Source organism: Sceloporus occidentalis, unplaced genomic scaffold (assembly GCF_023333645.1).
Source record: "Sceloporus occidentalis isolate IW3139 unplaced genomic scaffold, rSceOcc1.0.p SCAF_144, whole genome shotgun sequence".
Taxonomy (NCBI): Eukaryota; Metazoa; Chordata; class Lepidosauria; order Squamata; family Phrynosomatidae; genus Sceloporus; species Sceloporus occidentalis.
The window spans coordinates 844,118-857,257 of record NW_028317124.1 but is presented as its reverse complement, the minus strand read 5'-3'; the positions used below and the strand labels follow the sequence as shown (position 1 = coordinate 857,257).

The 13,140-nt window shown below is 39.6% G+C and overlaps 1 protein-coding gene across 1 annotated transcript in view; it reads right to left on the bottom strand.

Moving 5' to 3' along the window:
• Nucleotides 1-13,140, bottom strand: part of LOC149280877 (phosphatidylinositol 3-kinase catalytic subunit type 3) — an 89,397-nt gene that overhangs the window by 29,245 nt on the left and 47,012 nt on the right. The window contains exon 25 of the mRNA XM_089499984.1: nucleotides 1,796-1,921. Coding sequence (XP_089356110.1) covers nucleotides 1,796-1,921 — 126 coding nt within the window. The remainder of the gene's footprint in view (nucleotides 1-1,795; nucleotides 1,922-13,140) is intronic.

Genomic DNA, 13,140 nt, shown 5'->3' with positions numbered 1-13,140 from the left:
TGCTGTGATGTAATCCACAGAGGAGGAGTTCTGGAAAAGTTGATAAGACTCTATTGCTAAGCATCTCCAGTATCTAAATTAACCTTTTAGTGCAGTTTTTAGGCGACCAGGAGCTTTGAGGAGAAAAAATAAAATGTCAGATAAGTTATTTCTACTTCTTTTAACAAGATGCAGCACTTATCTGGTGATATTTTCTGAGGCAGCCTTGATTAACAAAAAAAATATTATGTTCTCAAAGGAGTTTAATAAGTCTTTTTTGTTTGCAAAGCGTTCTACTTTAAAGCAACTAATGCGGTTTCTCTCAATTCCACATTAAAAAAGTAGCCCTGCTTTGGGAAATAAATCATTTGGAGCTACAATCTGAATAATGACTGTTGACAACTCTTGATTATAAAAACCTACATTTAGTCTAATTAAACAGGAATAAATTGTATGGTGTTTTGGATTTTAATTATGTATTAATGAAGTCTGTTTTCCGCTGTTAATAATGACTAGAAAAATCATTAAATAAAAAAATAAAAAAAAGCCGAATAAACAAAAATTCTGATCACTTAAGGGAAGTTCCCTCTAAAGTTATATTTGCTGCTTATGTATTCGGATCCAAAAACAAGTGTTTTATCGCCACCTAAATGAATGCAGAGTCACAAACACAGCCGAATTTATTATAAACAGGTAGTTTGATATCATTTATTGCTATCAGTACAGACGTAAAACCAGGCACAACCATAAATAACTCTTTGCAAGAATTCCTGGTTATTCAACTTAAAGCTGCTGTTCTACTCAAACAGTAAGACGATCCTCTAGAGTGATAAGCAAATAAACCATAGCACCTTTGTTGAGTGGTGTGGGCAGAGGTGGGAAGAAATAGCGGGTGTTGAGGGCGAGGTTGTACTGGAAGAGCTCAAAAAACAAGGTGGCCCATGTGTCACGATGGGGATTAGTGGATCTCCCCAAATGGATCATGATCCCCACTGAGCAGCTACTGCTGATCCGTCCCTCGAGTTTTAATAAAGCAGATCTGTCATCTTACTCAAATGCTACATTTACAGCTCTAGACACCAAATAAACGCATACATTATATATATATATATATATATATATATATATATATATATATATACTTAGATATTACTAATAGTCACATATACATTTATACACACACAACCATTCAAAAGTTTAGAGTAACTTGGAAATTCCCTTGTTTTTGAAAGAAGATTGTCCAGTACAATAACATGAAATGGATCAGAAATCCAACGACTTATTAATGTCTACGTACTGAGAATTCTCATAAAAATCCTTGGTGGTTTAATGGTCAGGTGTCCCAATACTTTTGTCCATATAGTGTACTTCCAAGGGAGACAGATCAGAAGTGGTGTCACCCCTGAGCTATTGCCCTATTGGGACCAAAACCCTTATGCCCCTCTCTCCTCCCCTGATGCCCCTCTCTCCTCCCCTGATGCCCTTCTTTCCTAGGAGCTGAGAATGTTTGCTGGGTATGAGGGTATCGCAGGGTTCTACATCTCTAAGAGTCACAATAATGTGTATAGAAACAACAAAACAGAACTAGAAAATGCACGTGTACGGGTTCCAAGTTTTATCAACGCTTTGTAATGGGTTTTTTTTGTTTGTTTCCATAGAAAGGCAAGATGGGTCTGTAGAGCTTCCCAAACCCACCAATCTGTCTCTGTCAACGGTAACTAAAGGTCAGTCCCAGAACCAAAACCAAATTAGAAAGGAAAAAAAAACAAAAAACATATCGTCTCGAGAAATTGTCTGTAAAGGGCATTCTTCTTACCTGCGCAAACTTATGTATTTGTTCAACCACAGCTGCGAAGAGCGCGTTGACACTGTCGTCGATGAGAGTCTGCATGTAATGAACGGCCTCCTCGTCAGACAGGTCTAACCTAAATTTATCCTGCACCTGGGGAGAGGAAAAGAAAAATGGCATGTAAGGAACAGCGAACGGGCATCGGACAGCAGAGAGACGCAGGGTAATAGGAGCTAAAATTCTCTTATGTCCAATGTTGAATCACTAAATGCTCTATGGAGAGGAGGGAGGAGAGGGAGTGGGGAAGAGAGAGCAAGGGGATGGGAGAGAGAGAGCAAGGGGATGGGAGAGAGAGAGCAAGGGGATGGGAGAGAGAGAGAGAGAGAGCAAGAGAGAGAGCGAGAGAGAGAGAGAGAGAAAGCGAGATGGGATGGAAACATTTAAATACTTAAAGTGATTTAACAAAGTACAGGAAGTTTTTACTTTGCTAAGAGGGTGGTGGATTAGTGGAACAGCCTCCCAGTAGTAGAGAATAATACAGTGAGGGAATGGCATATGGCTCTTGTATCAAAGACAAAAAGAACTGATTAAGGTTTGAGTCTTGACAGCCGAGTGGGTCTTATCTGCCATAAAACCGTATAGCGTTAGAAGAAATGATTGTGGTTATTGTGAGGGGGTTGGCCTGTGCACGGCAAAGCTTTACTGATCTCTCAGGCAATTAATGGGTTAAATAATACAGTGCCTATTGGTTCAATAAGACACTAGTAATAATGCACCACAGATGAAATATTATATAGGTTTACTAAATTTGGCTTTATTTTTAACTTCTCAGTTTATTCAATAAAATAATACTTTGCTTTACACACTTTCACGGGTGCTGCCATTTTGGTGCAGGAAGTGTCCGCCCCCACCTGCCAACATAACAGCACAGCACTTCCACCTCCCTTTGTGTCTCTGTTCCGAATAACAAAGATACAAAGTGGGCACTGCCAGGGACAAAAAAAAAAAAAAAAAAAAAAAAAAAAAAAGAGGGCTCTGGATTTTACATATTACAGAGAAGCTCTGGATAACCAGCACCCTCATCCCTCCATCGTTTAAATTAGGAGACAGCAAAACACTAGAATAGGTTGTGGCAAATGTTACGATGAACAGCAGGCTGTAAAGTGAGATCTTCCATTTGGATTATAGGAAATAAACTGGCTAGAGGAGAAAAAAAATTTTCGTCTTAAAATGTGTATGTGATATATATGAATAAAAAACAGATAGGTATATGCGCTTGAATTATACATTCATATATGTTGTTTTAAATTCTCAATTAAAAAAAAGGAAAAAAGTATATTTTATATATATATATATATATATATATATATATATATATATATGTATATATATAGATATATGAAAAAAAATTAAAATATAGATATACACACACATTTACATACATTATCTCACAAGTTGACTCTTTGAAGGGGATAAGTACAAAATATTTTAAATTAAAAATACATATTCGATAAATAATTAAATTCTTCTATTATTTCTGCACCAGAGCGGTAACTGAAATAAAAAAATAATTTAATTTTAATGTGCAGGTAAATAGCCGAGATTTGCGGATTATTTTGTTAAACCTAAGGATTAATGCGGCGTGTGGATCTGATGTGACGTGACAGAGCCCTTTCTGCCTTTCGATCCTAAGAACAAATAATACAAAAAAATATTTCTTAGCATTTTGGTTGTTTTTGTGATTCTGAACATCACACAGCATTCATTATTAAAACATGCTTTTTTTTTTGTCTATAAAAGCATTTTTCCTCTAATATTTTAGATCCGGGTCTGAAGAATAATGATCTGTAATTAAATGTTCCAATTAGATGAATAATTTAGGTAAAAATGACTCAGCTATTATTGCGCGTTTTCCTTTTACTTTGATGATTAAATGGAAAAAAAAAAAAACGAAAAAAGAAAAAAATAGCCAAAAATGAATGACAATTAAGACAATGACCAACCAATAATATTTCCTAAAGCCCAGTGTTATTTTTATGTCACATCAAATGTTCAATGCAAGAACATTTATTTCAACACGCACGTATAAATACTTTTTAAAGGGTCTCTATCACCATAGCAACCAATGGGGCACTTACCATTTATCAAACTTTGCTCTATATGCCTTTATATATATAAAAAAATCAAGGAATAAGGGCCATATTTGCAGTAAAATTACTTAAAAAAAAAAAAATTATAGTTATTAATGGCCAAATAATTCAGTAGCTTGTGTATCCCTAGCGGATTAGCAGCGAGGTGGAACGCGCCTGCTGTTAGGAGCCGATATTGTGCAGCTCCAGATTCGCCGTGTCCTCAGCGAACTGCGAGGGGGAGTTACGGGGAATCAATGTTCTTTTTCAGATTAAAAATGTACGGTCCGGCTCGATTTTCTCCTGCAATTCCCTGCTTACGTGTTATCTTCCCGGCACATTCATCTCAGGCGGCGGGAGACAAAGGAAGCAATCTCGCTAAGAACCAACGAGGGAGCGTTATGGGTCCGTTCCGTAAACGGCGCACAACCAAATAACACCTGATATAAAACAGAAGTATCGTGCTAGTAACAGAAACCCATCGCTGGTCTGGCTCAATGAATACCTTTATGGCCTTCATCACGTCTCTCATGCGAGTAGAGTTGACGCACGCTTGACTACATCCCAAGTGTCCCTCTTTAAGAGCGACAGTCCCTCTTCAAGCTCCAAACCCCCTCTTTCCCACTGTCCTCCCTTGATGCCCCTCTTTTCTAGGAGGTCAGAATGTTTGCCGGGTATGAGTGTATCGCAGGGTTCTACAGCCCTAAAAGCCCCGATGTGTATAGAAACAGCTTTATAAATCAAACTGTGTGAATAAAAACCTTTATTCTCCTAAATGCCCCCCTCATTTACACAAATAGCCATCAACAGGTCACATAAAAACCTTGATAAAGCTCCACCCCTAACCACTCCCCCTAAATAAAAGCACTTCTCCAATATCAGAAGGCGCACGTTTCGACTGTCCGCTCCACTGCCACAGCCTTTCCCTGCTTTCACAAAGATAACCCATGACCGCAGACAACCCCCTGCCATAGATGTACGTCGATGGTCTCCAAGTCTACTCTGAATTAAAGGTAAAATATGTATTAAGAAAATATAGATGTTTGTTGCTGTAAAGGACATTAAATTGAAGGAAGTTGATGGGGGGAAAAAATCCACACAGGCAAACTTTTTTTTTAAACCTGACCCTTAAAACCAACATTAGAGATATTTAATATGATAGAAAATTATTTGTTGTAAATTTGTGGTCAAAGAATTATTGAGACGTCCCTTAAAGGAACAATCAACGCTTTAATATTTCTGGGTGAAACAGCTCTTCTGGCTCGACGGACATTAGTAGGTTAACAAGCGGTGGGCGATGTATACCAGCAGGGTTTAATTCTGAGCTTTTCCACCTGGACAGACATAAATAAGCAAAGAATTGAGCTAGGCTAACCCAAAATGTAAGGAGGAAGCAAAGCGTTGCACCCAGCAACTCATCCAACACCAAACAAAGGAGCTGTAATAGTCTAATTAGGCAACATAGGACTTTTACTGGCTAGAATTAGGTCTTGATCGCGAGAATGAGGTTTCTTCACTAAAAAGGAGAGTTTGCCGGAGAGTTGTGGTTCCAGCTCCCTTGCTTCACTATTATGAAGGGCCAACACTGGTATGATCCAGCGTGAAGGACTGAGCAGACCCTGTATAATGTATAATTCAATGTGTAAGGAGACTCACTGATTTAACTATACATTATCCAGCCAAGCTCTTCTTGCAGCAGAAGGTCGATGGAGTTGTCGCTCTCATAACGTATAACGAAGAAACAAAACCCTCCTTTTTAGTTAATTGACCCCTCTTTGTGGCTGAAAACCCTAGCCAGCATTCCAAAGCCTGGCCCGACTGAATATTGAACATATATTATCTTTAAGAAGAGGAAGGGATGGGAAGCTGCTAAAACCTGAGTATCTGCTTCATTTATATATTACCAAACCTACAGACGAGGCCCTATTGCTACATAGATACCGTAAGGATGCATGGTCCCCCGACGAGACCATTGTGATCGGGGAAGTGTGGGTCGGGCACAATTTAATTTCTTATCTACGAGGATACGGCAGCACTAGCTAGATGTATTGACCCATCTGATTTTGTCATTGTTCTCTTATAGTAGGGTTATTCGGGGACATTCTATCTGTTATCGGTACATAGGGTTTGGCGATTAGGGCTTTATAGCCATATTCTTGGAAGTCTATTTAGAATAGAATACAGGGAAGGACTGCTTTGGACATTATCTCTACATTGCATTAGGTTTTTAGCACCTAGCATTAAAATTTAAGTTATATTAGTGAGGATTTCCTTTTTTTCTACATTAGTCAGGCACCGCACCATCAAACCGCGTGGTCTATCAAGCTGGTGGATAAGTCTCTATATGAAGACCATCAGAAGCTATCTCATTTCGTTCCAGAATGAGATGTTCTCTGAATATTTCGATGATGACCATCAAGAGTAAGGAAAGAACAAAGATTAAGAAACTTTAGAATACCGAATCTGGAGAGACAGAAGACCGAAGTTCTCTGTATCATTGAGTTATAGGAGAGAGATAATCATTTCCTGGCCTTTCATCTTAATGTTTCTTTTCTTTTTTTCTTCAATTGATGTCGCAGAAGCTAATTTTTAATGGCTTTAAATGACGAGGGCGCATTAAAATGTCCCGTCTCCTGAACACATTTCAGATAGATAGAGTAGGAAGAAGGTTAAATGTCCTAGGATGACAAATAAACAGGGAGGGACGATACACTAACGCATTGTTAGCGACTGGATTTCACATAAAAGCATTAGGCAGAAGGAGTCTTTCCGAGAGAGCTGCTAAATAATAAGTGAGCTGAAGGAAATGGATCTAATGCTTCGTTCCTGAAGGTCAATGTGACAAAACAGAACCTCAAAGTCTTTCAGACTCTTCGAAGAGAGCAGCAAACCTATCTTGATGGCTTCCACAAGCCGCCATAATAGGAGTTTACGGATTCCCAAGAGGGGGAAACTCCTGAAGGAGACTTTATGCTTTTTAGGGAGCACTGAAGCTTTAAGTTCTCCACTTCCGGCTCTCCAGAAGACTCATCTTGGAAGAGAACTCCAAGATTCCGAAGCGTGATTTATATCCTTTTTTCATTGGCGGCCCAATAAAAAGGTATTAAAGTTTGACTAACGAGCACATTCTCGTAAAACAAGTAAAAAAAAATGCTTATTTATAAGGGAATTGGAGAACCCTTAGAGATCCATTTAATAATATAATGGGAGGATAACGTGCCACTAAGGCCGAGTCACTATCTGGTTTTAGAATAGGGTTATTTTATTATATTATTTATTTGGTAGTTAATGTGGTGGGGGTAAGTCAATAATAAGATAGGGTTAGGTAGGGGTTAAAAAAAAAAGTTATACGGGAACATGAGTTTCCAATCCTGGGCAGGTTAAGAGGTTATAAATACTATATATATATATTTTTTATTTTATTTTATTTATTTTGTGTTTTTCCCCCCATTTATACTAGCTGCATATAATTTAATACCTGTAAAACTGTGAATATTAAAAAAAAAAACAACTAAACAAAATAAGAAATTAACCAAAAATAATTTCTTATGTAAATGAATATGTTTGAAAAAAAATGCTGATACACTTAATGAGAAAGAGGGAAGGTATTTTAATTTCTAATAGAAACAATTGACTTTGCTTCAGAGAAAGAAAAAGCACCTTCAATATTTCATTAAAAAAACATGAAACGTGAAATAAAAAACAGACACAATGGTGCTTTTTAAATGGATCCGTTAAAAAAGGTGCCTTAACTTTCGCCGTATAATCTAAATCATTAACCAGCCTGCATTTTACGTTAATAGACCCTCGTCGCCCTCACCAAAACATTTATTAAATAACTATATGTCTTCCTGAATCGTGTAATTATTGCAAAGTGAGGATATTTGATCTGTCTTGGCTCAGTCCATTAAAACACATAAAATTAGTTTCATTTTCTTCATGATACAATAATTTTAATAGATGCTGCGGGAATTTTAATGGCGATGTAGGATCCCCCCCGGTGAACGCATCACAAAGTTAAAATGAAGAAACAGAGGAAAGGCGAAATGAAGCCAATATTATTAATACCGGTAATATTAAGAAATGTGTTGAGATTAAATTGTAGAGTGGGGAAAAAAAATAAACACATTTTAATTTTATTCATTTTATACAAATAGAAATTTATTTTTTTTCCATCTTTTCAATGAAAATTTTATCTTCCGTGGTGACAGAGATTAACCGTTTCTGTTCGTGGTGCCATTGCTAGTTTTAACCACCGGCTTCTATAGTGGTGCTTATCTTCTCGTTGTCTCGTTGGGCGAGACAGTTGTCATTTTTGGGCACTGTGCGCCCAGTGGTGACCCTCGGCAGGTCGAGGACTTCAGAGAACCTTTTCTGACCATCCCATTAAGCTGAAAAATTGATGGATATCTATATGTGTCCAACACGGACCTCAATCACAGGTCCCATGTGGGCCACCTCACCATCTGTTGAAGGGGAACGCTACGATAAGATGTCATGTTCCGAAACAGCTCCGTCTCAGGCCACACACTCCAACAAAGGTGTCCGCTAAAATGTGCGGAGGGGGGGTTGTTTTGGCCAGTATGACAAAAACTCTTGGCCCCTCGCAAGCTGTATTGAGGGACGCTTATCCTAGGGTTAGCAGACACGGCTTTGGTGGGACACCTCCACCTTCATCCATGGAAATACTCACTCCCAACGTTTCATAAGAAACAAATTATATTTAAAGGGGAACATCCTTTAAATGGTTGAAATGCCAGCAAACATATCTAACTAAATATAAAAAAAAACAAAAAACAACACTCTTATAATGTGGGGCGATTTCTTGAGTTGACTCCCTAGTTTAATCATTCATTGTATGGGTCCAGCTCAGTTTACTGGGGTCAACCCAAAATAAGTGCAAAAACTGACCATCTCCTGCTGGAAGGTCTAAGCTGGGATATTCTTCTCCTTAATGATTTAGCTATGCATTATAAAAGGTCGGTTCAGCTCTTCTGAACAAGAAGCTCCCTGAGGTTCGCCCTTCCGAATGTATACAGTAATATAAACCCCCCCCAGCGCTGTATACAGTAATATAACCCCCCAGCGCTGTATACAGTAATATAACCCCCAGCACTGTATACAGTAATATAACCCCCCCAGCGCTGTATACAGTAATATAACCCCCAGCGCTGTATACTGTAATATAACCCCCAGCGCTGTATACAGTAATATAACCCCCCAGCGCTGTATACAGTAATATAACCCCCAGCGCTGTATACTGTAATATAACCCCCAGCGCTGTATACTGTAATATAACCCCCAGCGCTGTATACTGTAATATAACGGTAATGTTGGTCTGCGCTGACAAAAACCCCAAATCTTATATTGCTCCAATAAACTCTTTATCTACCGATCTGGAGCCGTCATTGTTATCAGTCATGTGATATTTTGGGTGACTTTCCCAGGTCAAACACCACACTGAGCTGATGCTTTATGGCGATGCTAATAAAGTCAGCTCCTCCGACTGGGTGATTAAGACTGAGACATTCTATTGTTTCCCACAGGCAGTATGATAAGGAGTCGGGGGGTTTAGTAGATCGGGGATCAGATAACAGAGCGAGAAATCATACAAATGGCTAATATGCAGCTGCCTGAAAACATTATATTACAGGGCAAAAACCGTTTTAATTTGATAACAGTAATTTAAAAAAAAAAAAGGTAGATGTTCCCTTAATGCAGGTTCTCTCTTTTATTCTGGGTTTTTAATTTCAAAAGGGAGGATTGCTTTATTATATGTATATATAAATATATATCTATATACTTACAGTATACAATCAAACTTATACTAATTATAAATATAAAGGAAATTTGTATAAAACAATAAGTGAGCCTCTGTTCTTCCAGAAAAGTGGATTGTTGAGGGTGATGAGAGATTGTGCCTAAAGGCCACAATTGGTATTGGTATATTATATATATATACACACACACACACACACACACACACGTTAACCGAAATACAGGATCACGGCTGTCCCGGCTATTGACCTAACTCGCACTTATCGTGCCATTTCATTTTACAGGTCAATCCAAACAGATCTTTAGCTAATTTGACTTTCTTGAAATATGTATAGATTTTTTGTTTAAAGCCTTGGAGAAAAAGAAAATCAATTTTTGAGCTTGAAAGCGACCTGGTTTCATGTAGCGGCGAGGTATAGCGGCATCGGGTTAAATGACTCTGAACGCGTCGGGATCTTTAAGAGGGGAAAACACTCGTTATGTATTTATCCTTTCAATAATATCACGGCGTGGCCCTTACACACATTAACGGGGCGCTCCAGCCATCATATACAGAATACTGCACAGGATAGCCGTGTGGTCCCTTTAAATTCTCATGGTGCCCCCCCCCCCTTGGCAAATACATTTGCCCCTTGGCAAACACATTTGCCCCTTCTACTTACCCCGGCTATTTACCGTGCAGTGAGACTTGCGCTGGCTCGGGGAACCTTATCTACAGACAGGGGATCTGCCGAGACCCTCGTGAAGCTTTCACTTAAACCGAAGCAATGTATGTTTTTGAAGAATGTATATTAACCGCTTAAGGACAGGGCTTTTTTGGTTTTTTTGTACCCCTTTTCGTGACAATGGCTGTTTTAACACTTTTGCGGCGCTCGTGTTTAGCAGTAATTTTCTCCTTTTCCATTTAGTGAACCCACACCCAAGTTATATATATTGTTTTCAGGTCAAGAAGGGCTTTCTTCCGATGCCATTTTTTATTTTTTTTGATCATATCATCTAAATTTCCAATAATAAAAAAAAAAAAAAGATGAAAAATTAAAAAAAACAAAAAAACAAAACCACTTTTTCCTCGCTTGAAAAATCTTTTACTCGTCAAAAAAAATGCTAAATAGATTCTACTATTTGTCCTGAGGCCTGGCACGTCACTGGTCGTTAAGGGGGTTAAAGTCCTCACAGGGTACCTTAATGTGCATTATTCTATAGAAGGCGTTTTAGAGACATTAGACTGTCCCTTTAAACCAAATACAGGCGCTGGGTATTTAACATTTTAATTCCCCATCGCAAAGAGTCTCTCGCTAACAGTGGGAACCAATTGGTTCTACTGAACGGAAAACGTGACTTGTCAGCAGGTACAGATTCTGAATAGTCACCTGTTGCCAAGCAGGGGTTGCAGCTGTGTCATAGCAGCCAGAAAAGCACCAATCGGGATGCTCAGATATCATGAATAGCAGAACACAGACACTCCCTGACTGTTTCCCGGTATGAATAGATAACCCCTCCAGTGCTCAGAGGGTTAAACCAACAGCCAATCGATTCCGCAGAGGTGTAAGTTCTACAGGTATTAGCACATCTAATAAGCAATATTTTAGGTAAAAGGTAATGGCTTGATTTATGATGTCACAGCGGGCATAGAACGGCCAGTCGGGGTTAAGACGGTGGTGTTGCTTGCCAGCCAGGGGAATATCCATCAATGGCTGAGGGTGATTAGGCAGCTATAAGAACGGCAAGGAGGTTAAAGGTTCATAGAGGGTGTAAAAAGAAATTCAATCGAACCCAAGGGAGCAAGTACCGTGCCTTGTTAGAAATGCAGGTGCTAAGCGGACAGAAATGCTTTAATATCTCAAGCTTGCCACCCGCCGCTGGTCACACAGAAATATAGAATCTGCTGGCAGATCGGCCCCCATTCGGCCCCCCCGTCTAGTCTGCTCGTTTCTCCTGCTTTAAAGACTCAGACCTTAATCAGTGGTTGGTCTCTTCTTAGATTCAGCCTTTAAATACGGTGAGGATATCCCACTTTCAGATAAGTTTTTAAGAAACTTTAAAGCCTTAGAATACAAATCTAATGTTCGGTTAGATCTCCTCCTCATCCCACCCCAAATATTAGAACGTTGGTTAGATCTCCTCCTCATCCCACCCCCTAATCTTAGATGGTTGGTTAGATTGATTTCTGCATCCGCGAGGAATGTTCCCAACTCATTCCTCTATTCAGCTCCTGCTTCCTCATTCACTTCCCTCCACCATTTCCTGAATTTCTCTATCTGTTTCCCCAACGAGTATCTCATCTGATTTCCATCGTCCCTCGTTTTCCTCCATCCATCGCCTTCATTCCCCACGCTCTCCTCTCCATCCCCCAATCTCCCTTCTCTAACCACTCACTGCATCCCCCTCCATCTATCTCCTGTATAACCCCATTTCTCTCTCGTACACCAATCGCTGACCTAGCTAGTAAGACATAAAGACTACCAAGCTCAACCTATCCAAGATAAGCCGGGTCCAACTAATCTTACATCACCCGGTCTCCCCTTTCCATCAGCATCTCCCTTGTCATCTGTAGCTCCATGTCCCGAATTACCGATTCCCGCGCTCCAAAAACCTACATCTCCCATTCCTCATATTATTTGCCCGCACCCTATACAGGTAGTCCTCACAGCGCATGGACTGAACTTACAAAGATCTGCCCCTTCCATGTTGCCTTTATTTCAGACTTGGACTCAATTTACATCATGGAAAACTCAGACGCAGGCAATATCTGTTCTTCTGCTCCTTGCCAACATCCTCCCTGTGCTGGGTTATTATGCGCGAGAAATACCCTGCCAAGTTTAACAGTTCCAAAGCCGGACACATATTGTACTCGGCCTTCATCTTTTAAGTCTGAAGACTTTGCGTATCGTACATTCCACTTACTCACTTGCCCACCTCCTTTTTCCTCCCCAGTTTCATGTCAGAAGACACAATCTCGGCAGAAGATAGGTCAGGTTCACACCAGTTTATGGACAACACTTCATTTTTAGAGCTCAGATTGGGCATTTAGAAAAATGACAAGACAGTTTCCGACTAAGAAGGACTCAACATGTACGACTTGGAGGAGAGAGTAAAGAGAGAGAGGGGAATAGGATAGAAACATTACATATTTCATAGACTAAAAACTAACAGGGCAGAGGCTTAGATGTAAACTAAGGGGGTTTTACTTTACGAGAGGGTGCTAGATAAGTGGAACAGCCTCCCAGCAGAAGTGGTAGAGGGTAATACAGTGAGGGTATTAAACATGCATGGGATAGGCATACGGCTCCTGAATCTAAGACGAGACCAACGACTGATTAAGGTTTGAGTCTTTACAGCAGGAGAAACTGGTAGACTAGACGGGGGCCGGATGGGGGCCGATCTGCCGGCGGGTTCTATGTTTATGAAGATAAAGATGGATTAAAGCAAAGTGTGATTATGTCTCTTGACTCTAATGACTCTTTC